The 16,023-nt window shown below is 49.1% G+C and overlaps 1 protein-coding gene across 12 annotated transcripts in view; it reads left to right on the forward strand.

Moving 5' to 3' along the window:
- The window catches only part of MSI2 (musashi RNA binding protein 2), a 379,910-nt gene that overhangs the window by 22,098 nt on the left and 341,789 nt on the right, over nt 1–16,023 (forward strand). For 8 of the 12 annotated variants that reach the window (XR_010384428.1, XM_064494960.1, XM_064494953.1 and 5 more), the window contains exon 6: nt 11,670–11,702. The exons of the other annotated variants lie outside the window; for them this stretch is intronic. Coding sequence is in view for 7 of the 8 variants with exons in the window: in XM_064494960.1 (XP_064351030.1) it covers nt 11,670–11,702 (33 nt within the window). In the remaining variant the exon portion in view is untranslated. The remainder of the gene's footprint in view (nt 1–11,669; nt 11,703–16,023) is intronic. 12 annotated transcript variants of the gene reach the window in all.

Raw genomic sequence — 16,023 nt, forward strand, 5'->3', positions numbered from 1 at the left:
CTCCAGAGGCTGAAAGTTATGCAGACTGAGTTGGTTGTGTCGTTGCCTCTGCATCCCCTCTCCTGCGCCTTCCAGCAAACCCGTCCTGCTGCCTCTCTCTCTGCTACTTCTGCTCCAGCCCACTCCATTTAGCTCTCCCTTCGAGCAGAACCCAAGCGCGGATCCCACCTTGCAGAGAACACTTTCAAAAGCCTTGTTTCCCAACTGACCACATTTCAGGCTTTCCCCGAGTGCAGCCGTGCTCAGCCGAGGCCTCGATCCGGCTTTACATGGGAAAGGTGAGCAAATCAAAGGTGAGCCGTTCTGCCTCAGTGAGGCCTTTTGTGTAAAAAGGACCATCTGGAGTAAAGCAGTCAGGTTGACTGACAACCACCGAAGCTGCCCAGCAACAGACCTGCTCTGTGGGGTGACTCGGGGAGAAATCAGGGCCAGGAACAGACAAAGGATGCCCAGAACGAGGTGGAGGAGCCTGGTGGAGATAAAACAACCTGAAAACGCGTCTTCGGTTTGGATGTTCTGTGGGGCCAGGTTGAAGTGGCTGACTGGGGACAGGAGTGTTTGCAGTCTGTTCCCGCTTTGACTGCTCTGGCTTTATTTCCTCTGAGATCAAAGCCAGGAGACGAGGAGTTGCCACTCCGAAGCTTGGTTTCAGCCTGCGTTGGTGTCTCTTGTTTGGTGACCTTGGGGTCTGGTGTGTCTTTGCTTTGGGTCACTGGGGTTCATTTTAGATGCAGGGTGTGAGTGGCGTTGAGGTCCTGTGGTCAGAGGGAGGGAGCGCTTAGATGGGCACGCCTGCAGAGGGCTTCAGGAGGCTGGAAAGCAGCCTGGAGGACCAGACCATGTGTCCCGAGGATTCACGGATAGCAGAAGTCTGGAAGTTTCTCTGTGTGAGCTCTGCTGCTCCTCCGAGGCATCTTGAAGGGGTTTCGTTTTGCCCAGAGACAGGGCAGAGGCCTGAAGAACGCCTGCCCCCTCCCCTGCTGTGGAAGTACATCCGATCCTAAAATTAGCAAGGGCCCTAATTCTTGACAGTTCTCCGCGAGGGGATTGCGGAGATTGTGTGCGTGCGTGTGCGTGCGTGTGCGTGTCTGGCGGCTCACCTTTCAAGATAGAGGATGCAGCTTCGAGTCAGACGCCAGCCTCCCCACCACCCCCCAACCCCCGTCGCCTTCCCCGCTTCCTCTCTGTTCTGAGCCGTGGGTAGAGGTGAAATATTTTAGCTTGTCTTTCGGTTTTGCATAAGTCGCTGTCACAGTAGGTAGATATGCCTTGAGAATCCTTCTGAAGGTTTTATAATTGAGTCCTTTACTTCAGCGACAAGATATTACTCACCTTCTCTAAAGCGTTTACTCTATGCTCCGTGGACAGAGTGGAGGGGCAAGACTTTTTTTTTTTATTTTAAATATGTTAAGGAAGAGGCTTGCCTTCCCGGGCAGTTGGGTGGCCAGCTATTAAAGCTTTAATAATTTGAGGCGGCATCTGGGTCCCTGAGTGGAAGGCAGCCCTTCTGGCAGGGATGATTTTGCTTTTGAAAAAAAGGTGCTTACCTTTAACTGCAAACGGCTGTGATGGGAGTTGCATTTAATTTTAAATTGCCCATGTCCAGCAACCCTCTGTTGCTCTTTAAACAGTAAAATGTTTTTCATCTTCCTGCAGCTGTGTTCTCTGTGTGGGGGCCTGCCTTTTTCAGGGGAGAGGGAGCTCGTGTGCCCCTCCCCCCTTCTCTCCCCATCAAACGCACCAGGATTTCTAGAAAGCACTGTTCCACTAGGTGTGGCATCCTCGCCCGTAAACTCTCCAGTGTGGGTGGCTGGGAAGTTTATAAGCTGAGGGGTCAGTGGTAATGTCAGCCCCTGGGGCTGAAGGGCTTCCTCTGTGGGCAGAACCCAGAAGTCGGTGTCCCAGACCTTTTAAAGAGCCCCTGTCTTTCTCTCCCATCCCCCTAACTCAGGGGTGCTTGATTTGTCTGTGATAATCAGAAACAGATTTTGGCTCCTGATCCATTATAGATGTGTTTGAGATGGATGCCAAGCCTTAAGCCACTTAAAGAGCATGTGAAAATGTATTTAGATACAAAAGAAAGAAAGGCAGAGAAAGGGGGAAAGAAATAGCTTCTTCCAAATCCCCCAAACCAAAAAAGTCTCAAAATAACACATAACAGCAAAAAACAAAACAAAACAAAACAAAACTCCAGCCAGACCCTGGAAAGGCAGCAAATGGGAGGAGGAAATCTGGCTCCCCAGCCAGCAAAGTCCGTGAAGGATGTGAAAGGGGTGGTGGTGGGTGGGACACACGTGGCCGCCCGAAATTGCGGTCTCTGGGGGTGTGTTCCCGGGGCCCAGGGGCTCCCAGCTGAGGTGGCAGGTTGGCGGGGGCCGCGGGGAGCATTCCCAGTGCGCCCAGCGGGGCTCTGTTCCCATTCAGGATACCCTTGAGTTAGGAAATATCGATCGCTCTGTATTTGTAAACAGCCTTTAAAGGGAAGTGGTGCCAACAAAAATAGGCAACTTAAGGCGATTCAAGTGTATGCAGGGAGGCTCTCACCAGGGAAGCCTTCGGCTCTGATGTTCCCATCAGCCTGGCCGAAGCTTTATTTTGCTTTTTAATTCCGCAAAGGGGCCTGCAGAGTTGAGCGGTGTTGGGGTGTTGTTTCTTTTCATCCTTGTGCACTTTTTTTCTCTTTAATGAAAGCACTCTGTTGGCCCCTCCGCCCCTCCGCTCTGCTGGTTGTCCCAGGGACGCCTGGCTATGAGGCTCCAAGGTGGCCCTGGTGTCAGCTGTCCTGAAGCCTCAGGCCTGTGCTTGTCCCACCCCACCCCGCGTGGTGTTTGCTGTTCAGCTGCTGGCCTGGAGCTCGCACTCCTGTGTCTCTCACTCCGAACAAAAAATAAACCTGTGTGTTCTATGTACGTATCTTAGAGGTGTGTATGTGGGTTTTTTTTTCTCTTGATGAGTTTGTTTGCCTACAGCTGTGCAGCCACAGCTGGCTTTGAAATCTGGAAAATACATATATGTTTTAAGTGACTGGGGGTAAGGCTGGGTGTAGGAGGAGATGAGGTGGTGTGGTTTGACTCTAATCATACATAAAACACTCTGACCTGGAGTTTTAAAGAAAGCATTTAATTAAAATACTGTAAAAGACAGTTATTGAGAAAAAGGAAGTTTTTAAGTTTGGGATTCTTGTTTATCCTGGTGAAGGGTTGTTTTGGTCACTACAGAGATGAGAATCATGAGGGGGGTGCTTAAGGATGTCCCCGGGGGAGTCCACTGCACAGGAACGGGAGTAGAGGGGTTGAGAACTAAAACTGCTTTTTATTTATTTATTTTTTTTGCCTTGGGAAGGCAAGTTGGTAACAATTTATTGAAGCTGAACTGAGCAGGGATGAGGGTTTGGGTTTGTTTTTGCCTTAACCCCTTCCCTTTCCAGGAGCCTCGGAGGAGGGAGGGAGGGAGGAAGGGAGAGGAGGTTTCGGTGCAGAGATTAGCTTCAGTTTCTCAGAAGTTTCTTCTTTCCAACTTGAAAAAAAATGATTTGCATCCCTCAGCTAGGACTCGCCTTTTCAGATAAGGATTCCTCAACGTGGTTGTCGGGGCCAAGCACAGAGGGCTGTAGGAGGGCTGGGAACAGACTGTATTTTCAAGGTTAGGGAGCAACTTTCAGGGAGGCCAAGATGGAGCGAGGGAGAGTTCTTTAGGTTCAAGGATACCGGTTTTCTCCCCTCCTAGGAGGAAAGCTTTTGTTTTTGCTTTCTTTTGCCATCTTCTTCTAACTGCTTAGAGTAAATAGATTAACAAACCGGTAAAAACCAAACCAGTGAGCCAAAAAAGAAGTTTGCAGTGGGGCCTAGACAGGGCTCTCTGCTCAAGAGGCTAGTTGGCGTTTTTTACGATTTCACGTTGAACCCACTGTCCCTCGGTGCCTCTCCTGGTACTTGAACATCAGAAAGAAAATCACGCACACGACAAACGGGAGTGGGTGGCACGACACTGTTCAGGACTGAGGCCCAGAGGAGAGTCTGCGTAGCTGTGTGCTGTTAGCAACTTGCAAATAAAACCGTTTGTGGAAGACCTGGCACCCGCGTTTGTACCTGGGAAGTTGCTGTGTTCTTAGCAGTTGTTTTGAATTCTGCCGCATAGAACTGAACGTTTAAAAACAGTTACAGGAACATCTCCCCAAAGAGGTATTCCTGAGGATTTCCGTGTAAATGGAACCCGATCTTCCCAGCAAGCAACAATATATTTTTAGAAGTTTTCTTTTCTCATTGGCCATCAGTTAGCAAGGCTTCTAATAACCTTTTCTATCATGTTGTGATGGTTTCCTGAACAGGTGTTTGGATGGATGAGGGGTTATAATAAAAAAAAAAACATGTAAGGGTTCTTTCTGTGCCAGGAATCGATACATTTTCATCCCCGGTGGACGCGCGGTGGGAGTGGAGACCCAATCTGTTTTCCATCCCCACCTTCCTGATGAGGGCAAGTAAGGGTCATGCTGTTCCTATCAGCCAGGTAACTTCTCTCTCCCTCCCTCACCTCTCTGCCTTCTTCCCCTCTTGTTTTTCTTTCTTCCTCTCATTTGACTGATACCTGACTCTGTTCTGTCTCCAGGATTTGGAGACAGTCATTTCACGTGGGCCAACAGAACTGGTGGCTGTAGTTTCACTTGTTTTTGTTTGTGTGAGTGTGTGTGTGTGTGTGTGCGTGTGCGTGTGCGTGTGCGCGCATTTAAGGAAACAATGTACAAAGAGATTCTTCTTCAAAGGCTGAGCCCAGATTTTTAAGTGTTTGGGGTCAGGGGAGAACTCTGAAGGTGGTTTGTGACGATTCCAACCCCCCACGCCCCCCTTGAAGCTGTGTCCTTGCATTTTCCTCGAGGGTCGAGGGTCGCTAACAAGAACTGCTGGCCTGAATCAGTGTCTCTGAGAGTCATTGATTCACTAATTGCTCATAATCGCGTCCTGGCTTCCCCCTCCTGCTGAGAGCACTTTTGTTTTTCACTACTCTGCAAGGAATTGGACGGCTTTCTGGAGTGTTTAAGAGGGACCCAATAAAAGAGTTTGGCATGCTCCTGTTGCTAGTTGTGCTTCTTAGAGGTGACCATGCCTTGGTATCCGGGCTCCATAAACAAGGGGCTGCCAGTGACCTTTCCCAAGGTCGCTTGTCGGATGGAGCGTGTATTCCCCGGCCTGCTGTGGGCCTCAACTTAATTTGTTCCTTTCCTAAGGCAAAATGACCTCCCAGTAAACCTGCTTCCCCCGTGCCCTTTTTTTTTTTTTTTTAAAGTGAACAAACAACTAGGAAAGGTGTGTTCTGGTAGAGAGCAGGCAGCTTTGGGAAGAGACCCAGGTACCGCTCATTAAAACCGAGGTAGGGTGAGGCTGGCTGGGATGCGCAGGTCCCGCAGGGTAGAACGGAATGCCGGTGACAAAGCAGAGGCCAAGAGAGGTGCCGGCCTGGAGGGACTGCAGAGATTTCTGATGCAGGGTTTCTCTTGGCATTGGGAATTTTTTTTTTAAGCAAGCGCATTTGTTCCGTATTCATGTGTCTGTAGTACTCGGCAAATAAGTGGTCTCAAAAAGCTCTTTTTTGTTGTTTGTTTGTTTCATTTTCTTTTCTTGTTTTTTCTTCTTTTTTTTGGCTAAACTTCATAGTAAGCCCCTTCCCTGGGGCCTCATGAGGAGCCCGAGAATGCCTCCTTGCCTTGTTCGTGTGGGAAGTTAGTGTCGAACAGAGAAAGGAGGTACCACATTGCTTCCCTCAGGGAACACCCACCCTCAGTGCAGCCACCCTGATGAACTTGGGGGCACCTGAGTGTGGGCGCTGTGTGGTTGGTTGACGGGTCATCTCTTCCACGAATCCTTCATGGCCAGCCCTAGGGAAGGGGTGCAGTGAAGATGGGGAGCTTGTTATGGACAGTTTTCAGCTGGAGGACCGCCGGTGTCCCCGGGTCCAGTCCTGACCTGTCTTCTCACTCCCAGGGTCTTGAGTGTTGATTCTCCCTGGACCTGGCTGGTCACGTGCCTCTGTTCTGTACTCCTTGGTTAGTGTTTGGTGTTTGATGTTCTGCTTTGTGTTGGATGTCCAAACACAGGTGGTAGGGGGCTGGGGCTTCATCCTAGGTAAGAGGCTCGCCGTGCTTCTCGGCCTTTCTGCTCCTAACTGGGGCATTAGTGAGCCCTCTTCCTGTCTTGTTAAACCTTTAGAGTTGCACGCGTGGCCAGCTCAGGCTCCTCGCCCTCCTTTTGTGAGTTACGTGCAGTCAAATGGGGTCCGTCACAGGCCCTGCCTGGAGGGGCAGGATGTACCTTTCAGCCGGTGCTGCACTTGCCCCGCTCTGCGCAGTCAGAGGGCACCTGCGACAGTGCCCACTGTGGGAGCAGTAAGGGGATTGTGCTGGGCTGGCTTCCTGACGGGACCCTGTAGACCACAGACAGATATGGTCAGACTGTCCCCTTCTGGAAACAGCAGTAGAGCTCGGTGTGGGAGAGCAGGCTCAGGGTGGCACCAGGAGCAGCAGGGGGACCCCAGGGCACATTTGGGGCTTCCTCCTGCTCTATTCCTCCATTCCTCTGCCGGGGGATGTTTGGGAGAAGAGAGGCGATATGGTATGGTAGATAGGGCCTCTTAGAGACAGTTCTGGGATTGAATTCTGGCTGTGTGATCTGGCCAAGTTACATGACCTCTCTGAGCCTCATGTGTGTCATATATAAAGTGAGAATAATAAGACTTGTCTGGTGGCTATGGGGACAGACACACATTTCATAGAGCACCTAGCACAATGCCTGGCATTCAGTAGGTGCTTACTCAGTGCCAGTTGTTCAGACCCAGCTGTTGTGGTGGTGAAGGAAAGGAGGTTGTGCAGACATCAAACCTTATACTAGTCGGTTAATTTTGCTGATTTGGATGGAGGGCCTCCCGTGTGCTGTTTGGGCCTCTAGGCCCTGGAAGGTTAGTCATGCCCTCCTCTCTTTTCCGTGGAATCTACCCCCACCCCTTGGGGTCTGGTGAATTAGGGTTAACCTCTGAGTCCATTCCAGACAGTTGGAGTCCCAGTGTCTCCTGGGTCCCCCTCCCTTTCTTTGGCCCGTCTCAGAGAGCAGCTTGCACCAGATACCGAGGGAGGTGCTAACCATGCAGACTCTCAGCTGTCAGCTAAGGATGGTCCTCGGTATCCAGATTATCCATCACTCTGGCTTGGTTTTGAATTCTTGCTTGATTTAGCGCAGTGGTGGGAGAGGGTGGTGGGAGAAGGCGTGGCGGCCGTGGGAAGATTGGAAGACTGTGGGTGTTTACTCTCAGTACTCCAGCCCAGGGTCTCTCAGCCTCAGCCCTGGTGAGATTTTGGGCTGGACAATTCTTTAGTTGCAGTGGGGTGCATTGTGCATATTGTGAGATGCTTGACTCATCCCTGACCTCTACCCACTAGAAGCCAGTGGCACTCCTTTCCCCCGTTGTGACGCCTGAGAATGTCTCCAGACCTTGTCAGATGTCTCCTGGGCAACACAGTCGCCTCTGGTTGAAAATCACTGGTCTAGCCCCAGGGGTGGCTTCTGTTCAAGAAGGGGGAAGGTTCGTGTGTGTTCCGAGGTTCTGTTCTGCATGAACTGGCACAATGAAGTATTCATGGAATTCAAGAGCAAGAAGGCACTCAGGGAGGTCACCTGGGCGAGGCCATGACCCCACAGCCCTCTCCCTGGTCAAGTGAAAGGTCCGACAGAGGGCCGCTCACCACCCTCCTCTCCAGGCCAGTCTCTCTGTGGAGCTTTTCACAGGGGAACTTCTTTTTGCAGAGGGACTTTGGACTCGGGTTCTTGGCAGTCCCTTGTTTGTCCCACACCCCTCCAGGAGTTGGGTTACAAGCTCACCAGTTTGACCTGCCCTTCCGTCCTCTGCACACACGTGTTCTCTCTGGAGCCGCCCCCTCTGCATCCACAAGATAGACTTTTATTTGACATGAATTTGTTAAAAAGAAGTTTTTCTTGCCTGGACTATGCTATCCTCTCTGTCGCCTTTTTATTCCTTCTCTGTCGTCTGTAAGATGAGCCTTGAAGGGGGCGTCTGGTGAGATAGGTTGGCCTGGGGTTTTCCTAGGCCCTGATTAAAGGCAAATTATCAAATGCAAGTTGAATGTGGCTGCTGTGCTTGTGAAAAATAGTCAGTTGTTTGCCATAAAATCCATCACAGCTCCCTGGGTGAGAAGGAGGCGGACGTGATGTTAGTTTGGTTTCCAGCGGCTTGGCTGCCATGCTGGGGGAAGGCAGCCCATGGGCGCGGTGTCCCATGAAGTTTTCTAGCTTTTAGGAAGCGAGCGAGTGAGAAGCTTGCTTAATCTGATCTGTGGGAAGCTCGGAGACAAGACTTGGGTGTTGCCAGCAAGTTGCCAGGCAGTAGCTTTACATACTGATCTTGGGGGAATCTGAAGGCTTTTGGGGCTGCATAGGGAGCCTGTGATGTCTCAGTGATTTTTGCCTCCCTTTTATTTAAGAACAAAAAGTGCTTGTTGTCCAACTGGAGCGGGTGTGGGGATCCGGGCTGGGAGAGGTAGGAGAGCCTAGAGGTTGAGAAGCCCAGGTTCAGGAACCAGACTGCCTGGCCAGGTATACAGATGGGACTCTGGGCAAACCACGTAGTCTCTCTGTGCCTCCATTTCCTCATCAGTAAAATGTGAGTGAGAGTCACAGTGGGGTGGTTGTGAGGAATTAGTGGCAGTAAAGGACTGAGCCTAGAACCTGGCACGGAGTGACGAAGCCACTCTCACTGAAATTATTAGTTGTCACGTTATTCTGGAGTGGCTGGTCAGCCTCACTCTTGAGGCTTAATGACAGTGGTTCTCACACTCACTGTGCAGAAGAATCACGTGGGCCCTTCCCTGGATGTGTTGAAGTCGGGGTCTCAGTTGAGGGGCGCAAGTGGTGCTGATGTGGTGAGGTTGGGGGGGTCCTGCAGAGAACTTCATGACTCCTCCTCAGCGGCATTTTTCAGATTCTCGAGGAATGAGGGTCCTCAGTGTCATCACACTGTCTGTCTCCACCTCGGATTATCTGGAAACAGTTCTGTGCACTCCAGGTTGCCTGGGTGGGCGTGGTGGGCGTGGGTGGCTGCAAGATGCTCATCTCTGCCCCTGGACTGGGTCGCACCTGCACCATCCGAGGGCAGGGCCAGCACCAGCGGCCGGGAGGTGACAGAAGAATCGTCTGCTCTGGTCTGAAGCACGTCCCTGTGTCTGGCTAAGCCAGCGCCCCACGCCTGGTTTCCACTTGGCTGGCAAGAGCTCTGGGCCTGTTTTGCAGGTTGTGCTGTTTCAGTGGGTGACTGGTATGTGTGTGTGTGCACGCGTGCAAAAGAAAACATGAAAACGTTTAGGGAGTGTTTTAGGAAAATAGCAAAGAGCAGATTGCCAAGATTCGCTTATATGTTTCTTTTCCTCTCCTTTTTGCTGTGTATGTGCGTATCAGCATCGGAGAGCGTCCTGAAGTACAGCTTTGCCTTTTCTTACCCTAACTGCTCTTTCTTCCAGTGGAGAGGATACAGTTCAGCACCAAAATAATACTGAGCAATAAATAACCCGGAGAAGATGAATAGCCTTGTGTGGTGGTAAATTAAAGTTGATTTATTGCACATAATATATACAGGTGCTCCTAATGTAATTAAGCAGCAAGACTTTTAATGCTGCAGAATCTGAAAGAAGACCCAAGAAAATTGGGTCTTAATAAGGCTTATTGAAATAACAGCTAAACATGCTGCTTAGTACCATTAAAGGATGCTGAAAGATGGATCGACTCTGCTGCTTTTTCTTCTGTACGGAGATGACACACCTGACCCGTTATCAGCAGGGCAGGCACCGGGATCGTGCTTCTGCACTAGGACTGGGTCGTGTCGAGCTGTCTGCACACTCTGGCCTCGCCCCTATTGTGACCAGAGGTAGTGGCTGGCCGTTGAATGGGCTTTTTCTGAGTGCAGGGCACATTGCCCAGGTGTATGGAACTCATGACCCCAGCTTTGTTAGCCCCCCATTCTAAGAACTGGGGCAGGGAAGAGAGGGTTGGTAAATTCACAGACCGAGACCACTTATACCTCCCTCCGCCGTGGGCTGAGCACTGTGCTGGAGATGAGGAGACAGGGCTGAAAATGAAATGCAAAACAGCGCCCATCCTTGAGGGGCTGGTAGGCGAGGCCAGCTTGTAAGCGCACAGCTGCTGGAGACCGTGGAGAACGCTGTGACTGAGGCAGAGGCAAGAGGACAGAGGGGACGGGCCCATGGAAGAGCTGCCTTTCTGGGGAGATGGACTTGGGGCTGGGAAGGCCCTTGGGGGCACTGTGAGGGCAGGCCAGAGCAGTGGGGGCAGCGGCTCCAGGGGAAGGGAGCTGGAGGGTGGGGTCAGGGTTTGGGTGGGAGAGGAGGCTGGACTGGTGGTTTGGGGGCAAAAACAGGAAAGAGTTTGCATTTCGAGCTAAGATACGGAGCCTGTTCCTGAAGGCAGTCTGGAATCATGCAGGCTTGTAAGCAACGGCAGGACCAAATTCGTATTTTAGAAAGAAAATTCTCGGCAGTGTTATGGGGTTTGTGGGGCACACTTAGCTAGGGGAATAGCGCCTGGACAAGATCAGAAGCTGAATAAGTACGAAAAGGCAAGGGTGAGAGTTAGGATCCCCTGTGCCTTAGACCTGGTGATTCCAGGGGAGTGGGGTGGGGGTACCTGGAGAGACGGTGAGTCAGTGCTGAGCCAGTACTGGTGGAAGAATCCCCCTGGGCTGCTTGTTGGAAATGGAGGTAGGGGTCATGGGGGGCCCTCACCTTGGGATCACCTTGGGTGGCTGTCATCAAGTGCCCCAGGGATGCCACATGGAGAGGCAACTCCAGGTTGTCCTTGGGAGCAAGTGGGTTATTCCATAAAGACTTATTCCTAAAGACTGTTTGGGACCAGGAAGGGTGGAAGAGATTCTGCAGCCTTTCTGTCAGTTGCCTTAGGGGCTTAAGACTTCAGGGAACTCAAGGAGATGCAAACATCCCCTCATACTCTGAGAAAGGACCCGCCTCCTTGTAGGCGTGCCCCACTTTAAGAAAACCCAGTATACAAAAACCTTGGCTTATGGAACAAGCTGTGTCGAGGAGAGAGTTCATTGCCAACACCAAAGGTTTCAGAATAAGATCCTTTGAAGTCATGCGCTAAATCTTTTGAACCAAAACATTAAGATTTTATTTTCTCTGTAGAGGGCCTCTATTGCAAAACTGAGGACATTTGAACAATTGACTGCTTATGCGCAACAAGTTTAAAAAAAAATAAAAAGTCCACCTGGTTGGTCAGCACTATTGAGCACCTGTGGTTTTCAGAGCTACCCCTGGTGAACCAGGAGTGGTGTTTGCTCCAGAGCCTGGGGCAGCAGGTCAGGCTGGGGGAGAGGGTGCTCACCGTTGGAAGGACCTTCATGTGACACGTCCTGCTTCCGGCTTGGAGTATGACCCATCAAGGGTATGTGAGAGCCCAACTATGGAGCCCTTCCCCGCCTCCCCCTTCCGCCCCCGAAAGCAGAGGCAGTGCTCCGTGGTACTTTGCCATTACTGGATTATTTGCAGGTTTGAAAAGGCTCAGTATCTGATCATAATGTTTTCTTGGATATAAAACACATCCTCTGAATATATAATCAGTGTTTCTTATTTTTTTTTTTTTAAGGAATACGGGATATTTGATGTCATAGATGAACAGGTGATGCATGTTTACTTTTTCTAAGGGTTGTTCAGAGCGACTGAACAAAAGTTCCTGTGTCTCTCTCACGTGTGTTTGCACATCTCTGGTTCTGCCTCTCCCCAGAGGTGTGGGACTGGGAGGTAGACAAGCCCTATAGGTGACTTCAGTGAAGGCTTCCTGAGGAGGGCTTGCTTCTTTTTGATGGATAGAATGAATCCCAGACTTGGGAGCCTCTGGCTCCCTCTGGCACCCAATCGAATATTCGTTTGACCTTTCTATTCCAGGGAGTGGGGAAGAGATGGGTGCCTCCTTTCTCATAAATCTTGCCTGGTTGTTTGCTCTGGTACAGCACTCCAGTTGGGTGCTGTTTGAGCATCTGGCTTTGAGTTTTAAGTACTGGCAGGTGCAGGGGGCTGTGGCAGATGAGGGAGTCAAGGCGTGGCACTATTGGCAGGGTGAGTTTGTCCTCGGACAGCTGGGCTCTCCTGCTGACATCTCTTGAGTTTGCCACACAAAGACCAGCTCCAGGGAGCTTGTTGCCCTGGGGAAGGGAGCTTGATTGGTAAAATCTCTGGGTGCTGCCAGCTGCAGATCGGGCGTGGCCCTCCTTCCCTGCCTCTTGCACACCCTTTAAGACAGGCCGTCTCGTCTTTGAACCATCCGACTACAGCCATAAGTCAGTCGATCCCTTCTTTGTGCTCCCGAAGGACTTGGCCACTTGGCTAACAAGGGGACTGTTGTTAGCTCATTTCTTCATTCATTATTCATGCAGCTAGTGGTAATTAGCATTTAGTAATGGGGTTTCTGGGGGGAGCTGAGTTGTGTTCATTCACTGAACAAACATTTGTTGATCCCCTGCTCTGGGATGGGTGCAGGGCATGGTGCTGGGGTTACAGAGATGAGGAAGGGGGCTCCTTTGCTCCTGAGTTGAAGTCTGTTTGGGGAGGCAGGTCGTCAACAGGTGTTGGTGTGAAATCAACAGGTGAAGGATGCTGAAGGTGTGACAGGATCTGTGAGGGGGGACGAGTGCAGGAGAGAGCTGGGCAGGCTTCCCAGAGGAAGGGACATTGGACTTGAGCCTTGAAGAGTTGACAGGAAAGAGCTGGGATGCGGGAAAGGGCTCACCCTCCAGGGCAAACACGGTTGTTGAGGTTTCGTTTCCCATGATGGATGATCATGTGCCTTCCTGTCCCTCCTTCTCTCCTGGAGCCTCTGTCACTCAGGGGAATGAATCTGGTGGTCCTGCCAATAGCTTCGTAAGGCAGCTCACGGTGGGAGAGGAGGGGCGAGGGAAGGGTGCTTGGTGAGTCATCCAGGTTCCCCGTGGCTGAAAGGAGCCAGCTTCAAAGCCTAGGGCATATCAAAGATGAAGTGTGTCACACCCACTGAGCGTTTTACACAAATAAGAACCCAGTTTCTGGCTCTGCAACAAAAAGTTGGTCTGCCTTGGGGAGATTTTTTTTTTCCTTTTACGCTGGGGTTGGTTGAGAAGCGTCATTCAGATCAGTGGGCTGAGCTGGTGTTAGCTAGTGGGAGGTGCTATCGGTGCCTCTGTCTCTTTTATTTCAAACCCTGTTTTTCTTTGTTCCAGTTAGTGTTTTATTGATACGAATCATTGAGGGACTTGGAAGGAGAGAGAGAGGAAAGGCTTTCCGTATAAACAGCTGTCTTACTGATTCCATCTACAAAGTAGATTTTATAGCAAAAGTATTTGTTCTTGCTTTAAAATGCCAAAACAGCACCGTCATTTCCTCAGCTAAAAGAAGGGTCTTTGAGAATATGGGACCTTCTCCTCCCATCACAAATTTCTATTATGGGGAGGGAATTCCAAAGAACTTTCTTTGAACCAGTCATTTCTAAGGTAATCTCATGTTCGGAGGAGAAAATTTTTCTTTATGAAGTTTGAGTTTCTGGCGCCTGTACCTTCCTGTCTTTGCCCTACAAATTCTGGTTTAAAAAAAAAAAGGTAATCCTCTCTGGTCATCACAGCTGACTACCTGCTTAATGTTTGTGTGTAGATATTTCATTTTCTTTTTTATGCAAGATTTCATCTTTGCATGATCCGAGATAGTTGGTTGCCCTGAGATTATTAATAAATTGAGGCAGTTAATGGGCTGTGACTCAGAACATATATTTAAAAACAAGTTGGAATAAGAAATAGGTCTTTTACAAAATTAATTTTTTGTTAGGCTCCTCTCTTGAGCCTTTTTGTTTGAAGCCAGCTTGCTTTGTAATGTTCATATATGCCCGACTGCAATTAACATAAATTACTTTTAAATACCAGTTAGTTGCTGTGGAGAGAGGCCAGGGTTGTGGCTGCTTATGGAGGGTTAAGAGGTTTGGTCATTGTCTGGGTTTTTATCTCACTGTAGATCAAATTCTGTTCCCTTTGGAGCCTGGCAGATCCGTCAAAGATTGCTTTCTTTGATGGTGAGGAGCAGGACGAAGTCTTTGCCCTGAGTGCCAGCACATTTTCTTACCAAGAGAGAATAAATAATCATAAAATGTTGGCTTGTTTAAAAACGAATTATATTAAATGCAGTGTGGTATCCTAGATTGGATCCTGGAAGAGAAAAACGTATCGGTGGAAAAACTTGTGAAGTCCAAAAAAAAGTCTGTAGTTTAGTTAATGGTATTGAATTGGTGTTAATTTCTTAGTATGATAAATGTATTGTGGTTAATGTAAGATATTAACATTTGAAGAAGCAAGGTGAAAGATATAGGGGAGCTCTATAAATTGTCTTTGCATTTGTTAGAGTCGTTCTAAAATTATTTCAAAGTGAGTTGTTTTAACAAAGGTATATTTGGGATATTCCTCTTGGCTTGGTTGAGATTATATTTGTCTTGTATGCATGCAAAATAATCTACCTATAGGGAGGGCTTGTTTTTCCATACTGCTTCAGAAGCTGGAAAACTAAGGTCTGAGGGAGTCCAGGGAGGTTGTCTCTCCTGACTTGGCCCCTTTTTCATGCTGTCCTTCCATCCTTGTTGATCCGTTGCCGTAGCAGGTTTTCTCCCTTCCTGCACACCCTTCTGAAAACTCGTGGCGAGCTGACCTCTGCCTCTCATTCCATTGGCATTCATTGCCCGAGATGGACAACTGGCATCTTGTGATCGCCTGTCTTTCTCCTGGAAGGAGCCAGGAATTGGATTTTTCCTGCTGTCTTGTTCACTCTCATTCCATGTGTGTTAAATTTTACTTTAGCAGCCGGATTGGAAGCTTCCTGAGAGTTGGAATTTTGTTTTGCTGTCTTTCTTTTAAAACTTATTGAAAAACACCCCTCCCTATTATATAAATAATGCATATTCATAATTAAAAAATTAAACGTTAGAGCAGTTATAGTCCAAAGTATAGATTCCCTATCGGGCTGCCTCTCCTCCACCACTACTGTTAATGAATTAGAACATATTTAAGGGGGGAGGGGATAGCTCAAGTGGTAGAGCTGCATACTTAGCATGCATGAGGTCCTGGGTTCAATCCCCAGTGCCTCCTTTAAAAACAATAAATAAATAAACCTAACTACCCCCCCCAAAAAAAGGTAAGAAAGAAATGATAAAAAAATGAATTGGAACGTATTCTTCAATTTTCTTGTGTGTGTACTAAAAATATATATTATAATTTATGAATATAAGATCCTTTTATATGTATCATTTTGCAGTCTGCTTTTTTCAGTTAACAAAGTCCCTTTTCCTGGTTATTCACATGAGTGACTATGTTTCTGTCTTTTTTGTGTCCTCCTGGATTGACCAGCACATTGTCAACTAGCTAGGTGCATTGTAAACAAGCAGTGGGTGTGCATTAATATTTTTGTTACTGCTTATGTTATTATATTTGATCAGGTGACTTGACTGAGGACACATAGTCCAATGTGTGCTCAGATTGAGGCGAGAAGATGCTGGTATAGCTTTGGTTTTTGCTGGGAGAAAGGCATCTTTATCTGCTTAATATCTGGGGCCAGCTTCCTTGAAGAACATTAGAATTTCAGGAGCTGAAACTGTGACACGTGGGAGAGAGTTAGTTGGGAGAGAGAAGGGTCCCTAGGCTCAGGGGAAGCAAAGATGGCAGCGTGGGAGTGATTCTTGGGCGTTCAAGGAGATGGCTTGTGTAGGGGGTGTCTGAAGTGGCGTGTGAATCAGTTAAACCAGGTGGGCACATGGGGGGAGTTGGAGCAAGGGCAGGACATCTGACCACCAGTGGCTTTGGGGGCTTCTTGGGATGGAAGGACAAAGTGATACAGAGACAATTTCGCTAGGTGGAAAGGAGAGTTGAGCAGAAAAGGATTAGGTCATTGTACGTGTTGAGAGGGTGAGCCCCTTGCAGAGTTTCTTGATGGAGGAC

Source organism: Camelus dromedarius, chromosome 16 (genome assembly GCF_036321535.1).
Source record: "Camelus dromedarius isolate mCamDro1 chromosome 16, mCamDro1.pat, whole genome shotgun sequence".
Lineage (NCBI taxonomy): Eukaryota > Metazoa > Chordata > Mammalia > Artiodactyla > Camelidae > Camelus > Camelus dromedarius.